Source organism: Cyanistes caeruleus, chromosome 2 (assembly GCF_971803275.1).
Source record: "Cyanistes caeruleus chromosome 2, bCyaCae1.hap1.1, whole genome shotgun sequence".
NCBI classification, from domain to species: Eukaryota; Metazoa; Chordata; class Aves; order Passeriformes; family Paridae; genus Cyanistes; species Cyanistes caeruleus.
In genome coordinates, this window is record NC_141702.1 from 71,052,738 (window position 1) to 71,070,451 (window position 17,714).

Below are 17,714 nucleotides of genomic sequence, written 5' to 3' on the forward strand. Positions count from 1 at the left end.
GTGAGAAGGCACAAAGGAGCATTGTTGGTTTTGTCTCTAAGATCAAGCAAGTTCTGCAACCATCACCAAACAACATTTCTCAGAAACAGAAAAGAAACCAGGAACATCACTACCTTCCAGTGAAAGACAAATTAGGAGCAGCATGTCTGGGGAAGAACTAGACATCATACCAAGAACTATGTGTCCATTCATGTTTCTGATTGAAATGACAGACTACAGCACAAGCATGAAAACAAGGCATCCACATTAACATAAACCACAGATGGATGGCTGAAAATGTCCGTCTGCCTGCACTGGCATCTTCCAGCCTGATGGCTCTGTCCCCCCTCCCCTAACCTACTCATTCCCAACAGGAATACTTAGCACCAAATCTGGAAAGCTGGGGGGCACTATTTGTTACAGTTGGATCTATGCAAAATTTGCCCTAAATGAGCATCAAAGGGCAGCCAGAGAGCCAACAGCCCTAACATTAGGCTTTGTGAAATATGCTATCTCGTATTTATGTCATGTTATTTATAAAACTATGCTTTTGCATTGAAATAAGGGAAAAAACCTTATTGTATTGCTGGAAATCATCCCACAACATCATTTCCAAGCAGCTCCCACTTGCCAGTACTTAATGAAATATAGATAATGATATTTATAGGACCATGACACATGATCTCTAAATGGTATAGACAATTTCAAGATTTTCAAATTACAAGTCACCTCACTCTAAGTTATATATTTGGATCTAATTTGTGTTTTCAAAAACAGAAGGAAAGTTAATGATATGCTTCTCATGGATAACTACATAATAAACAGAATTTCATTCATGCCTGCTTAGCTTCTCATTAAGCCACTTTCTGGCTATCTAGTCCCATGCTAATATGCATTCTCAAGAGGAAAAAAAGTTCTCAAAGAGTCTATGAAAACATTGTAAAATGTACCTCATAAACCTCTTTTATTCAAATATAGGAAAGAGATGAAACAGGACTAAAAATTCATTTTAGTTTGCATCTTCAGTCCTATTCCCAAATTATTTTCTCACTAAGAAAACAACAGAAACACGCCATCTCTTATTATTTCCTCTCGTGTAAAACAGCTCAAAGTATGAAAATAAGTTCCAATAATTTTCTACAGTTATGTTCACACTTGCTTAAACATCATCCTACTTGAATTTTCTTACAAGCTTCAAATTGTTTCATCTGAAATTTATTCCCTAGAAAAAATTCATGCTAAATAGTAACATGATACTAAAAGAAAGAACAGAGTATCACATACTGTCATGTTCTTCCTATAACTGATTACAAAATTTTATGAGCATGTTCAGAGCCACTGTAAGAAGCAGCTGTTAGAAAAATCACATGCAGGTTTCTAAGCACTGGCATTAAAGTGTTTTTATATAATTAAAAAAAGACCAACTAAGATGCTAAACTATAATAGCTCATCTATGAGAATTTACAGATGTACATATCAACAGTAACATCAGGACAACTTGTTAGCTCTAATTACCTAAAGCTACTGACATAATAACTGGAATAACATAGGATCCTTCTAATTCTCTCTGGAGGAAAATTCTGGACTAGCATCTCCAGAGTATTAACTATTAGTTATTCATCCCAACAGGCCAATCAGATGTAATTGAGGTGTTGATAGAAAGGTTCTGATTTGCACTTGTTGATAAAAATGCCTCTTGAACATGTAAGTATGGGCTTCTTTTCGTTTTCCCATTAGAAAGCTCACTGGAACTTAATTCAATTTCTTTTATGGCCTTCAATAATCCAAACATTCACAAACTTTCTTTTTTTCTAAATTTAATTTTGTACTTCTTCCCAGGATGAAATAATAGGAAGAAGAGACATTTATACACATAGTATTGTCTCTCATATCTTTACAGTATCATTTATCATACAGCCTTAAATTCCATGGTACGGCCTTGATGAGACTAACAGAACTTATGCTCACATTGCATTTATCAGAGCATTTTCCACCAAAAATTATATCAAACTACATTCTTACTTTTTTTTTTGGTGCAAATACATCAGTATTTTAAATCGATGTATTTGTATTAGAAAGTACAGTCCATGCACCAAATGAATGTTGTCTGAAGCTGTCAAGATAGCCATTAAAGGCTGAGGTATATATCATGCTTTCCAAGTCATCACATCATTAAGTCACCACATATAAGCTCTGAAAGCTAATTTTCACTTCATAATTTTCACTTTTTAGCTCATCTAATCTAACTTTTGGGATACAGTCACCGTTTTTGCATTGACACTGTTCCAGTCTCTTAACTCTTACTGCTTCCTCAAGAAAAATGCTACTTCTATCAAAAATTATGTGACATCTGCATAGAGCAAAACAGTTGTTCTCAGTATCCATTAATAGTGTTCTTGAAGAAACTGTCTGAATGAATTATCTAACTGCTACATAAGAAGAAGTAACAGACATTTAACCCTGCCTGATGTTTCCAGACTACATGAAAACCTCTTACTATGACTACTAAACTTTCTTACAGCATATTTTCATATGCATGCTGTAATTTCTTCTGAACGTCAGGCTGTTCCAAGACCGTCCCTAAGCAAGTGCATATTACCCAACTGAACATTCTTCCAACTTCTAACAACTGAGTATGGACAAGCTGTTCATTAACACTGGTGGCTGAGAGACCAGGGAATATGTACATGAAGTGTCTTGCTTAATCTTAGCTAGTATTTAGAAGGTTAAAACCTGCTTCATAACTATGCCTTCCTCAAGAGGTGTCATTCATTTAATCCTAACACAGGAATACACAGAAACTAAAGTAATTTAGCCTTCTCCATTATCCACTATTCACTGGTTTTGCCTTATTAAGTTATAAAAACCCAACAACACAACCCCCATATTTTTATATCTTACTTCCTCTTTCCTCTTCTGCATTTATCAAATCTTTTCTTCCTGATTTGCTTCTCTGCTAGCTAGCTGCAACTCACTGTATCTTGGCTTTTCTGATTTTATTCACCTTGTGCTCTAAGACTATTTCTGGTGTTTTCAGATTCTTTTTTTTTCACTTTTTTACTTTCAGGCCTTCAAAGAAATAATTTTCTTTTTATTCTTGTCTCTCCCCTGTGTTCTCTGTATATACCTCTGCATTTTACATAAACAAGTGCCACCACATTGACTAAATGTATCTTAAAATGAGGTAAAGAAATTACAGTATCCACTGTCACCAAATTACCTTTCGTCCTTGATTTTTAATTCTGCCATGCAGAATTCTGCCTTAGTAAAAAATTAGGATTGTACCATTCACAGTCATTAAAATTCCCTGAAGTAAAAGAAGAAAAGAAAATGCACTGATACTTCTCAAAAACATAGAAAGGCAGTCAAACAATTGTAAAAAACAGTTTATATTAAGAGCAGCATTAAATTGGAATTCATTCCTGCAACAAACAGCCTCTTTTAAGAGCTAACAAGTATAAAATGCTGTTATGAATGTTTTGGAAATGATCCTCAAGCTGTCATTCACTCTCTCCAAGTGTCAGACTGAGATACAGCTTTTCTGGACAACTGCTTCCTACATGTAGTTGCATGACCAGTTTATGGGCTGTTTTGTCCCTAAGCCATAAAACCCCTTTTGTGAAAGTGATAAAATTACCTACATTTAAACAGTCTAAGGGTAGAGAAGGACCATTGCCTGGTTTACCTCTTACAGGTGGAGAGAAATAAAAAAGACTTACATTTTAAAAAAGGTTTTATGAGAAATACGGGAATTGAGCATGCTCAGCATCAACACAAAATCTGGGCTTTAATTTGCTTTAGGACTTTGCTCAAGCCCACATGATCCACTCCTGGCAAACAAAACATGTGACGCTGTACAAGGTTTCATTTTAAAATAATTTGTGTGTGCAATATAGATTCTTACATATAACTTAATATATAAATCACATATGGAGAGCTACATCTCAACATGTATCAAAAACCCTTTAGCCTTTCTTTACTTGGTGTAACTCCTTGCACTCTAGTCCATATTCCCTTCTACTTAGCTTCCTCTCTGAGGCAGGTGTTTAGCAGAGACACCTCCTGAAACATTTGCAAACCATTTGCTGAACTAGAAAACCCACTTCTTTCAACTTAAAAGAAAGGACTGTGATTTGCCTTTTTTCCATGCTGAAAAGTGCAGCAATCCCAAGCAAGTGACACGTAAGGCTGTAATGTATCACACTCTGTAATCACATTTCAGTGTTTTACTGCTTGTAAATAACATGCACGAGTGCTCCAAGGATGAAAGTGCTCTTTTGCTGCCAACATTAGTTGTTTAATGATCTGAACAGCAGAAGCTGCCAATTATTGTATTCCATTTTAAAGTGTCATTTAAAGCCAGACTTGTACTTATGATTCCTTAGCTGTACATTTACAACTTAGCTAGAGAGCTCTAAGAATGTAACTTGAGAAGTCCTGGAACAGCAATGGATGACTACACATCAATTTCACCTATGGAAAAATACCATGTGTTTTGCACATTAATTGTCTACCACACAGCATCAGCTTTGCCAGCAGTTCCAAACTGAGGAGAGTGACCTGAAGTACCTTACACAAGACATAGCATAGCCCTGTTCTGACAGGCTGGTCACAACTTCAAGGGATCTACACAAGCACATGAAAAGCTTTCCCTAACAAGTCTGTTATGAAGAGGTCAGTAACTGCTCTAATAGACTCCTTAACACTGTTAATCCTTCTCATCACTTAAAACTTACCTGAAACAGCCAGCATTTTGGCTTCAAGTAGAGCTGGTAGTTGAGTCTCAATATCACTCACTTTCCTCCTCAAAGTACTGCAGAGTTTCTGACTCGTGCAAACCTAAATTGAGGCAGACAGCCATGATACAGAATTCATTCATGTAAAAGTATAAGGCAGTTGAAATGGGGCTTCAAACATTCTTGGTTAACACACATGACATAACATCCTGCAGCAAGGTAAAAAAGCTTAATAAAAAGTGATGTCTTTACAGAAACACCCAACATTGAATCAAAATTTCCAGGCTGTGCTGCACATTCTATTGTTAAAACAGAGAATGGTATTAGCATTAACTACCTGCATGAGAGAGGACATGTTTCACTATTACACACTCAGGCTGCACACAGAAGAAAGGCCATCTTGCAAATTCTGCACAATTTCAGTATTAATGATTGTGCTTCAAGTGGAGCATAAGTAAGCCAGTATTTGGAGATTAAAATTCCATGACATACAATGTGCACTGATTTTTATACAAAATATACCGTGCTCTGCATTTTAAATGAAAAAAGGCAAAGCAGCCTTATTTTTCACACAGGCAACAAATAAGGCTATATCAGCTTGACACCATACTTTGTTTCACAGTCAGGACAGACAGATGACTAGGGTTCAGGTTTCTGACTTCCCCTTGCTCTCTTTTTTATCTTTTTAACTGGAGGTCCTTCAATACAGTTTGGTATTGAAAACATGGAGAGAGAAAATAGAGAAAAAAAATAAAGCAAATTCAGGCGCTTCTGTACTTTACATTTCAGTGTACATTGCCACCTCAGAAGGAGCTTATACAGCATGCAAAATTTATACAAGTCCCACATATTAAAAAATGTTGGGGTTACTCCATATTGCATCATTTGCAAAGGAAAGCAAAATGAGCAAAGACCCTTCACTGAACTAAGGCAAATCCCTTGTTCTGAAGGCAGACGCCAAACACTTTCTTGAAATAGTAGCTGACACTTAAGAAAACATTGTATTCATTGGAACCAAAACTAAAGCAATAGCCAAGACAGGCACAGGCCAGTTCTGAAATGATGTCATGTGAAAGGAAATCTCCAGAGAGAAGTTTCCCTGTCGTCCTTCACTTTTATTTTTCCTTCCTCAAAAACAAGCTCTATGCATATTAACAGAGGCACAGGTATAACTTCATTTTTTAAAGAGCAAAACTTTATAGTTCTAATGGTTATCTGTTCATACAATTAAATGATAATAATTCATATATAAAATAATCTTTAAATTCTTTTAAGTTAGTAAGACCCTCTTCCTTTGCTGAGACTATTTATTAACTATAAATGGGTAAATTTTTTTTTGAATCAACAGAACTACCCTCCAAGCAGTAACTGTTACTCTGAAATAAAGACTTCAGAGTCATCTTATTAATTTAAAAACACATATGGCTTCTGCATCTACTATAAATTCCCAGATATTTCAATTTGTTCCAATACCCCCTTCTAAGTGACTCACTGGCTAATTCGGTTAAAATGTTTTTAAAACCCCAAACTTGTCAGAGGTGAATAAACGTGCCTAAAAAACCCAAAGGCCATTTCTGTCTCCCATCTCCAAAATAAATCTGAAAGTTTTTAATGACTTCTTTCCAAGCAGTACTCTCTCTTTAGGGGCATTGAATGGCTCAGTGAATTGCAATTAGATGGGGAATCTTCCAGCTCCATGAAAACTGCATGAATATATCCCATGCTGGTAGTAAGTTAAAGTCATTATCACTAGACAGCTGTTTGGCAATTATGCAAAATAAGCTGGGATGTTTAATCAGTTTCTAGTGAGCACTGTCCACTTTGTAAGCCCCACTGTCAGAACAAAGCACGCTGGCACTCTTTATTAATGGACCAAATGCAGGGACCAGAGGCAGAAAGGCAGTCCCTCCAACTCGGAGATGATTCTTCTGGAACATGAGATAAGTAGGCTGCCGGGCCTCTGCTTGTATCTATGTCACATGTATTCTGCAGATAAATGAACAACATTAATCTTCAGACCTATCATATGGCATAGTTCAACAAAATTAAATGAGCAAGTGGGAAAGACAAAGTAATATCCCCTAAAATAATGGCACTGCTTCTACGTCACATCAGGTCTACTCTACAAGCTCCAATTCTTTTCACTTTTTGTAATTATTGTATCTTCATAACAGATACCATTATTCATTGCAGTAGCTTATTCAGCTGCTAAGGAAAGGTTATTTGTTAGCTAACAAAGGTGGTGAACATTCACAGAGCCAGTGTCCTGGGCTTCCAGTGAACACCATCCTTCTGTAACCAGCCTGACTGCGGGGGCCTGTGGCCCCAACAATGCCCTCTCCCTGTTTTCAGAGACCAGCTCTGCTGTGACCCACAGACCAACAGGCTCAAAATCTAAAAAAAACTCTCAGTTTCAGGAAAATGTTTTTGCAGCCAAGTGTTACTGTATTTATTATAAAATCCTCTTCAGTGGTTTCTGAGGTTTTTTTAAAGCAGATTTTTAATTTATTTTTTTTTAAAAGGCTCTTGTTTAGGAATATACCTTATAAATCTGCATTCAGACTGAAATGTTATTCAAAAAAGCAGTCTATCTGAAACTAGTGGGAAGCTGGTTAGCAAAGATATGTGGAATCAAGATGAAAAACAGCAAAATATCAAAGGCAAGTTTGTCCATTGTCATCCTCTTCCATCTTTCCAGTATATGATGTTAATCTAAAGTGACAAAAACAGGGACAAGGACAGCAAGTAAAGCACTGAAATTGACTCTCCAATCATCTCCAGAGAAAAGAAGTTTTGAGTAACCTTCATATTTCTTTAGAACAGCACCTTGGAAAAGATAAAGAAATTCTGCTAACATTGCCTAAAGGAGGGAACAGTCTACCTGCTCTCCCACACAGCACAATCTTGCCATTACTGAAAGCAGATATTAATTTCTGAAGGAAAGTGGTGAATAAGGGACAGCCCTCCCTTCATTAGCAGGCAGAAGTTCGCTTTTGCAGCCACAGCTGAAAACGAGAGAGGAGGCAGAAAAGGCCATAGAAATGCCAGTGGCACTGGGGAAAAGGAAGGACCTTTGACAAAGGAATGTTTTCCCCATACAATAAAAGGGTTTAAAAGACCAGCTCTATTTATTTTGAGATGAAAATAATAGGATGAGATTATATGAATAAACTAAATAGGAAATTATTTGGAGAAATGTCACTACATGCTTCCTATTTATCTCCTATAACAAATAAAAGTCATCACATAGGAATAGAATAAAATTAAAATAGTATTTTGTCTAATGAAAATTTAAAGGGGGAAAAAAAAATAAATCTGTGAAATTCTACCTCACAGACTTCTCTACTGTTACCCAATGCTTCAGCTGTTACTGAAAAAGTCTCTAGGTACCATGGTGATAAAATAACACCTCATGAGACATTTTCTGGGGAAAAGGCAAATTCTGTAGCTTATGCTTTAGCTTGCAAATAGATTGAAACAACACTTGAAAGATCACGTTGAGGTATTGAATGTCTCATTCATTTTAGTGGATGAGGTGTAGGTCAGTTAAAATAATTTTCTTGATACTTTATTCATAGTCATTTAAAAAATACAGGAGGAATCACTGTTATAGTCTATATTAATTTTTGCAAGATGTGGGTATAAGCAAGGAATAGAGAAAATGAGCTCAAAATAAAGTGGAAGAGAAGGAAGAAATTGGCAATGAGATGCAGTCTTCAAATTATCTTTGTAACAGTGCACAGTGAAAGTGCTGGTCAGGATGATTAGGAAGATCAGATTACGAAGGATAAATTTTTTACTGATTTACATGACTGACATTAGAGAAAATGTGAAAAGTAAGTTTATTTCAGAATATAAATTCATTATTAATCAAAACCCAGAAATATTTTTTAATTTCCTCTTTCATATGGATCTATGTGAACTGGCTAGAGTAAATGGATCTTCTTTTTTCTAGAGTATTCATGGAGCAACACTCCATAAGTTGCTCAAAGTGGGCAATTCTGAAATAAAACTAGAGTTCTACACTTCTGGAAAGAAGCCTATGAAATAAGAAATATAAAGGAAAAATATTAATATTTCTAGTTAGAAACAAAAATTATGCTAAATATGCTGTATCGCTTTTCTTTGTATTTTTAAAGGGTATGAAAATGAGATTGCTAGTTAGATTATTAGTGAAATGGTGGAGTAAAAAGGTACTTCATTTATGCTCTTCCCTTCATACCAACAAAACCAGTTAGAGAGGAAAGTAAGAGATTCTGCATTAAGAGCTAAAACATTCAGCTATGACCATGATTTCATGACACTGAGTAGTCTGTTCCTGAATAGAGACCTGAACAAGAGGACTGATCACTAGTAAAAAAGATGAGAAAGAAGAGATGACTCCATCTGCTTCCTTAAGTATTATAATCCCTGTGGCCTGTTCAAACAAAAAGTTGGGGAGGGCTTTTCAGTGTATGCTTGAAAATATTTATGTGCAAAATCTTCTTAGAAGGAACACCATAAAGCTAACTTCCTAAAACAAAGACAATATAATAAGATGGGTGATATCATCTATAAATATTCTGAAGAACTGAAAACATGTACTTACTTTGGCAGTAGTTTCTTTAATGGATGTGCTGAACAGTTGTTCTTTCTCCTGAAGGCTAGAAGGAATTAAAGTAAAATTAATAAAATAAAAATAAATTAGGTTAACCTCTGCTCAATATGGCCTGCTACACAAGACATATTTTCATATGGAAATAAAGTGTTAAGCTGACTCATGCAAACACAGCAGAGTCAATATCAAGACAAAAATTATGCTTAGTTTCAGGGTTGCTAGTGACTAACCAACACCACCTTTGCAGCTCTTTATTAATGAGTATACAGATTTTACTTACCATTTGAAACACAATTATGATTATTTGTGTGATCATAATACCTAAAGCAAATTTAGAAGTTCCTGGCAATGTCCAGGAGTGGTGCTTTCCTAGAGTATCATCCAAAACCTTAACACAAAAGCATTTCAATTCACAAAGAACTGACAGTTTACTATCCTCTGACAACCCAGCTTTCAACTCTGCCAGAAAAAGTCCAACTACAGTCACTTCTTCTCACAGTAATTTTATGTTACCAGCACCCAGTTTCTTTAGATCCATAAAAACCTATCAAATATTTGTACCAAACTGATGGAACAGTGGGCTGAAATTGAGGCATCATCTACGCTTCTATGAACAAAATTCAAGGTTTTCTTCCACATAATATAAGCATATAGGTTTCCCACTCTTATATTACCAAATCTAAAGTAAACTTTTGCCTTTGGTTCTCATAAATAAATCCACCTTTTACATTTTTAAAATGAAGTTGAAAAATCCAAGTAAAAGCAAACATCAGGAGTTAGGAGAGAGGTTATTTTTGCAACTTTAATACTCCCCTCTCTCCAGCTTAGGAGGTGTACACTTTTTATACAGTGTTCAATTATTTTATCACACGCTATTTTCTTTTCTGTCAAACACCTCAGTTCTGTGTACCTGACAGTCAGCACTTCTCATTAGCAGCATCTCAATTTTTCCTCGTGCCTGTGTTATAAAAACTCAGCTTCTTTCATGCCCTACCATTACTATTTTTCCCAAATAAGAACTAATGATATATTTCTGAGTTTTCCACTAGTGTTTGGCATTGAAATAGCCAAACATATCAGAGACATCACTGGATTTATTTCAGTGATACTCTTGCATGACAAGGCACTGATGTATTCATCTTACAGGTGGAAGAAACACAAGCCACTGTTATTCAGAAAGCACACTATGACTGAGTGCCTCTTTTGACATGCACACAGCTCCTGCTGCCTAGGCATTTCTCTTTTACATGCATTTCAGTTTTCTTTCGAGAACCTGCCCTTATTTTCCAAGCACAGCACTTACTGAGCCTTATTTCAAGAGTCAGCATTTTCATGAGCATGAATCCCAAAGCAGTGAAGTTGGAGCTGCACTCAGCTACTGATGATCTACAGAAAGGCTGGTTGGACCATCTTGCCCAGCTGCACATGGGAGTGAAATAGCCTCAGAGGCAGAATTCAGAGTATCATTTAATCACATTAACGAGGCAATCTATTTGCATTGCTGTCCCTAATACCCTGCTTCAGGGAGCACACACCTTTCCTATCTACAGCCCAGCAAGGCCTGACACCTCATTACCACCCCAGCGCCTGTGCAATGAAACAAACAGAAATGCAGCTGCCTACCTATGTAAAAGTGTTTAATGACATTTCTCACAGAGTCTCAAATTTCTCCCCTTTCTACAGCAATATATGTGCAAAACACAAAGTATTGCTGGTGTAATGATGCCATTATCAGGTCCCTGCTTGCCTCTGGGCATGCCAGAGGGAATGAACTATTTAGCCACTTCTTTTCTTATGCTTTGGAGTTCCCAATGACTTTCAGCATCTCCCACAACTGGCATCTGAGCTGATCAGGTTATGTAAAAAAAAGATGGGCTTTGTGTACAGATGTCAAGGGGCAGCAGCAAGGCTGCAGTGTGTAATTGAATGAATACTGGGTGACTGACCCAATTGTACTGAAACTGCCTCATAAAATTCAACTCTAAAAACCCAGGCCATAAGAAAATGTAAAGTGCAGTTATAGCCAGAAGAACAACAGCATATAGATGGCAATTCTAACAAATATCTTCCATGAGCTCTTCCTCTTATCTGCTTACTTTCCTCACAGAAAGCTCCCCCCCAGGTTCATACATTTAATTGCTCTGCACAACTCACACAGCTAACAGGAAGAGAGATAATTTTTAACCTCTTTTGAAGCAATGCATCCAAAACAGCACTGCAAACTAGGACTGAGTTGCCAAATCTGCATTGATAACAAGGATGCAGAAATCCATGCAGACTTTCAGGACCAGGTGCAAAGTGAGAAAAAACATTCTCTCTCTACTCAGATTTCTTTTTTATGAGTCTCTAACAAGTTACTGAAAAATAAATAAGGAAACAAATGCTGCCGCTTCAATGACAGTAGAACTACAGTTTTAAGATAATTTTGTGGAACTATAGTTTTAACGGAATTTTATATTGATTTGACCTAAATCAATAAAGGATATAATTAGTAAGCAATTAATTTGACCCAAGCTGGTCAAATCTGACCCAAGTGATAGGTGGATTAACCAGAGACTCAAATCTAAAGATCCTTTTGTTACAGATACAGCATAGACACTTACAAGTGTATTTGTTTTATTTATGGTACGAATTTGACGGTAGTATTCAGTTTCCAATCCTTGTTAGCCTTCAGAGTGATACCACAGGAATCCCTTACCCCTCACAGAGATTAGCCCAGAGTACAATGCACACACAGCAATCAAAACCATGTACGAACCAGCCATCGTTACCAACTACAAACTGCTTTTAACTACATTTATTCCCAGGTTGTTTTCTTCTACCGCAAAACACTGTCACAGAGAAGCCCCTCACAAGCTTTCCAATTAACTGACAAGGTAATGACCCACAAGAGTAACCAGGCAGTCAATACCGATTCATTCTACCAACAAAGAGCTTTAACCGCCATGATCTGTTACGTGTGACTTGAACCAGAAACAGCATTTTCTTTTACAACCACCCTGGAGCATCATATTTCATTTTAAGAGGGGTATTCTGTCTGCTTAAAAGCTGCTTTAGGTATTACTACAAGGGTAAATGGCTTAAGAAAGAGGTCTTTGAAACAACACTAAAATCTTGCCTGGGAAGGCATCCATAGTTTTGACTCGTTGTTATTCTTCTCTGACAGAACAGCTAATCAAGAATTTGACAGCTCCTCCTCACAGTCTTAGCAATCCATTACGAGGACCATTTAGATCTTACTTGTCAAATGCAATATAAGCTAACTCCATCACAGAGAAAGCAAAGTTCTTGACCCAGCTGGTGAAAGGACTAGATTAAGACAGGAATTCAATTTACCAAGTTTAACTGACTAAATATAAAGGAAAATAAAGGGTTTTAACACTTGCAGAACCCACAGCAATCTATACATCATGTGCAGTATCTCCATTCATGCAGATGGTCACACAGGCCTTTCATTTAAATGACCTGCCATGGACTTACAGACATTGGGATCCATTAGGAGGAAAGAAGAGAAGGAATTTACATGTGCTACATCCCAGAATATCACTGTATGCAGGCTAGACAAGAACAGGAAAGCAGGAGCTGAGGAATGATGCAATTCCTGGATGACACATGAAGGAATACCTTGGCAAAAGACTGACTTTGGCTGAAGAGTTGCAGGAGGGTGTGGGAATGCTGCATGTTCAGGAACTGAGGTTGATCTGGCATGGAACAACAGACCATGGGAAAAATTTTAAGAGCCAAACACTTCAGGCAGTATCCTTTAAGTACCTAATTTTACTGATATTAAAGAATAGCTACTAAGTGTATTTAATTGTAATAACACAGTTGGAACCTGCTGAGATGATGATGTTCATAATTGGGAACGGTGTGCAGGCAAAATAAAGGAACATATTCAATGTAATAGGGGGCAGAGGGAAGAATAAGAATCAAGTGGTCTGGTTCACACATCCCTCACTCCATGACAGCTTCCTACATAACCACAGAGGAGATTAAGTGTCACAGTATAACAGATAAAATTTAAAATGCCTTTTAAAGAATCTTCTGAGAAGTTTCAATTTGCATGCAGGAATTACAGATATTGTGGAAGTGACTTTGTTCAAAGAAAGGCTAACTAGCACAATACTGGGAAAAATGTCTTTCTCCGAAAGGAAGGCATGTTTCTGAATGTCTTTCCTTCCACTATGCTAGAATACTTCCCTTTGCATACCAAGCTATTATGTATTTATGTTTTGCTTCCTAAGAAAAAGTTCAAAGAATGCAAATGGGCAAAAGGCAATTCATGCTGTTCCCCACATTCAATATATTTAAATATACACACTGCTTAAATGGAAACTGTTCCTGTGTTAATATCCTGTATTAATAATAAAATTGCTATACAGCAATAAAAAGCGTAGTCAGAATTTAGTTTCTATATCCACACAACAGAACATACCACACACAGGGAACCAGTATAAAACAAATAAATCCTGTACTAAAAATCCTTATTTTTCATAGAGAAACTAAGCTGTCATCGTTGATCCCTGCCTGAAGACACTGAAAGATATGTAAAATGTCCTTTGATAGCAAGTATTCTTTACATTACTGTCACCTAAAAAATTATTACAGATCTTGTCATTACACTCAATCTTCACACAACATTACAGTGCTTAAGCAAAAAGCACTTTAATTTCTTTAAAACTAAGCACAAGTTAGAACAATTTAAAATTACGCGTATTTGAATTTGTAATTCAAGAACAACAGCCTAGAAGCCTACACTAAGAGTATATGCAAAAAGCATGATGGGCTGAACTCTCAATTCATACAAATATGTACTCCTTCCTAGATAAAATCAGCAAATTTAAACAGTTTACAGTTTGAATTTGGCCCAGAGTAATGGGAATGCCTGCAAAGAATAATCTCATTCTCATGATCACAACCTGCAGAGGGCATGGCTTTTACAGCTTTACATCTTCTAACGTGATTCTTCCTCTGATTCTTAAGTCACAAGAAGCTATACTCTCTTAGAAGATGAAAATATATAAACCAAGCCCTACAGCTGTAATCTTTCTTTTAACAACAAACAGAAGCTGACCTTAAAAAAAAGCTTTTGACCAGTCCCTTGCAAAAAAAAAAATTAAAAAAAATCAGAAGTTCTGCTTGGGGAACATTTGGTGTAGATATTTGCTACAGTCTACATCAAAATCCACCAAAAATCTTCAGTGTATGGACTTCACTGTGCCTTTAGGGAAGAAATCCACAATACAAAATCAAATCCATCAATAACTTCCCTGTATTTTTATAGTTCCCTCATTGGGTATATATCAGCAAGTTTTGAAAACAAATTAAAAAAAAAAAGCTTTGAACAAAACTGTATTTAACAAGAGGCATCTTTAAGCTAGACATGTACAACTAGGACTAAAGAAAGAAACAAAAAGAGAAAACATACTTGTTACCAAAGTTTTCTTGAGGAAAACCAACATATTATTATTTACAGATACCATGGGCAGATTTTTACCAGGACAAGACCTACAGGGTGTTGCTGGCCCTACACTTCTCAATTAAGGACATTCAGGGCTAGAATGCATTAAACGCACTAAAGTAAACCACCACTTTTTATTTTCTTTTGAAACGCTCTACCACAAAGTTTGATTCTATCTAATCAAGAAATTTATGGGATAACAAGACTTCATTCTGTGTGATGGCTTCATGAGCCTGTCTGGGCTACACCCCTGAGTATCACCATACCGAGAAAGCGATTTTTCAGCCAAGGATGTAAGTTCTTTTTCATCTTTGTGCAATGATCCATGGGACTTAAAACAATGATATTTTCACAGCAGCATACCTTTATAATGGGAAGGAAAATCACCCTTTTAACCTAAGTCAGGATTTTCCAAATAAACTGATTTTTTCTTCAATAATGCAGCCCACAGAAAACTCCTATATGATGAGAGAGCTAGGTTAAAAATTATAAAAATACAAAATTTCTGCTCAGCTGATGGGGTGAAAATCCACTTTATCTAAACTTGAGAATGCTCTTGAGGCAAGGACTTGGACATTAAATACGAGAAAAGTTGTGTTTTACTCATAGTGAAAATGAAATCTCTGGCAGCCGCAAGGACTAGACAACTGAATTAGAAGTAAAATGCAAAGTCTCACCTTGGAAAACTTCCAGCCTCAAAAATTAATCTGATCTGAGAGAACTACTATCAAGAGATGGACTTTAAGGCACAGGAGTATCATACTTTCATGCACATTTCAATCTACAAAGTTCTCAAAGGAATATGAATGAGAACCTGAAATTATGCACTTACCTCTGAGCGATCAGAGAGCTGTTTTTTCTCCAGCAATTTGCTCTTCTTCAAGCTATCATTTGCAGAGCAGTATTTCTTCTTGATGTTGCTATACATCAAGGATTGCTTAAATACATCTGCTTTCCCACTCAGGGTTTTTCAAGAGTCAGAACTGGAAATACACTTTCCCAACGTTTGTATAACCTCAGCTTACCAGTAGGGTTTCTCACTGACTCACGGGTTGCTCAGTGACTGTACTTGCCTTTGTCAACTCTCAAAGATTGACACCCGTAGGAAGTGTACTTTAAAAACTCATTATCCTGCCCAGCTCTTGCATACATAAAAACTCTAAACTGAGTCAACTCTCATTTGCTGAGTGCTGCCAGACACTAGCCCCAGTTAGGAGACTTGAAGAAAAACCAGGGCATTGGATAACACTTCACGATTTTTTATAAGAATGATTAAAAATTGTTTTTTTTAAATGCCAGCAATACCTGGACAGAGGCAGAATCTCAGTATGGTTTTGGGGTTTTTACATAAAATCACTCTAACAGAAACAATCAGTTCACAGACACCTGAAGATGCTGCTGGCATCTTTAATCATCACAACAAGCTCCATTTTTATTGCCACATATTGAGAAATCTTCTAGTCCTATAAATCACCATTCCGACAGCTGGCTGTTTCAACCAACCAAACCATTCATATGGTGCTGGATTTCCCACCACTCTTCTGCCAGCTGATGCTGCAGGGAGGTTGAAGCAGTTGTTGCTTCAGCTGCTATCAGGAACAGGAGCATCAGACTGAGAACAAAGGGACAATCAAAGAGCTATCTGCAGGAGCAGTCCATCACATCCTAACTAATACTTTCCCCAGATTTTCTGACATATCAATAGATCTCCATTCTTCTGCTACATCTGTCTGGAGTGCACAAAAACTAGAGCTTGCCCACAGCAGCTGCAATTATTCTCCTAAGAATAACATCCATTTCATTTCTCTGACTGAAAGGGTCTGTCCCTGGATATTGTTGCTAGCTGTTTCTCTTCATTATATAAAAACTAATTCAGTATCACACACTGATTGAGACAGCTGGTCATTTTTCCCTATGGAGAAGTAAATCTCATTGTGCATATACCCAGAGGAATCAGCACATATGTGTCCTGGGCTTTATAGGCTGCTATGTCCCACTGGATGCTGCTCAAGCAAGCAGGGGGAACCAGATGCTCAGAAGGGAAAACCAGATTCCTCGTTACACCATACACGTGGGTACTCAAGCAAGTGCTACTTATCCTTCTGCTGCGACTTTTTCCTTCTACAACACTGCTTGGAAGGACAAAAAATTGCCTTTAGGATTGCTCCAAAAGAATTCAGGTTGCCAGCAACGGCTCTGTCCTCAAAGTTGTAAGACTGGCTCCTTCCTTTCCCTGCTCTTTTTAATGCCCCCTGTTGTTCCCAAGGAAGGTCAGTGCCTACAGTGTGGGAGATTTTAAAAGCTGAAGCCCTTTTTCCTCCCTCCAATGAGAGTCCCCACTCATCCGCCAGTGGGACCAGAGTCATTACGAACTTCTGAGCCACGTTTGCACCTTCACAGAAGGGAAATTCACTTCATGTGCCAAAGCACAGACATTTTATGGCATGCCAGGCTTTCAATACGTAGTTCCTCCTAGAGTTGCTCCGACAAGAAAGGAAACAAAGCCACTTGCCAATTAACTCTACCATTCTATCCTATGCAAAGAACAAAGGAATGAAACTAATCCTAGACAAAATGGAGAGGAAAACACCTATCTATCCACAAGAAAGATGAGCCTCCTAATCAGCTCACAAAAGAAGAGGCAGATCTCTTCTTGCACCTGTGACTTGTCTCACAAAAGACTATAGGCAAATACTTAGAGAAAGCCAAGATGATGGCCTTGTCCAAGACAAACACAGCTATGGGACTAGCTGAAAATGAGACAATCTCATTATCAAGGCTCAAGTTGGATTATGACATTTGTTAAGAAATTGGGAGTTTCCCTTTAAAATCCCCTTGCGGCAGAGGAAGTTGGCTGTGAGGACAGTCCCTCTGAGGACTCTTTGTAGGGCAGAGTCCTCCTCACAGGCCAGGGAACATCCCCTCTGGTTCTGCTCCTAGC

At 37.3% G+C, this 17,714-nt stretch overlaps 1 protein-coding gene across 3 annotated transcripts in view; it reads right to left on the reverse strand.

Moving 5' to 3' along the window:
* DISC1 (DISC1 scaffold protein) overlaps window positions 1–17,714 on the reverse strand; it is a 190,248-nt gene that overhangs the window by 102,076 nt on the left and 70,458 nt on the right. For all 3 annotated transcript variants that reach the window (XM_086877818.1, XM_086877817.1, XM_086877815.1), the window contains exons 7-8: window positions 9,304–9,358; window positions 4,716–4,818 (exon numbers count right to left, since the gene is read on the reverse strand). In XM_086877818.1, the coding sequence (XP_086733944.1) occupies window positions 4,716–4,818; window positions 9,304–9,358 (158 nt within the window). The remainder of the gene's footprint in view (window positions 1–4,715; window positions 4,819–9,303; window positions 9,359–17,714) is intronic.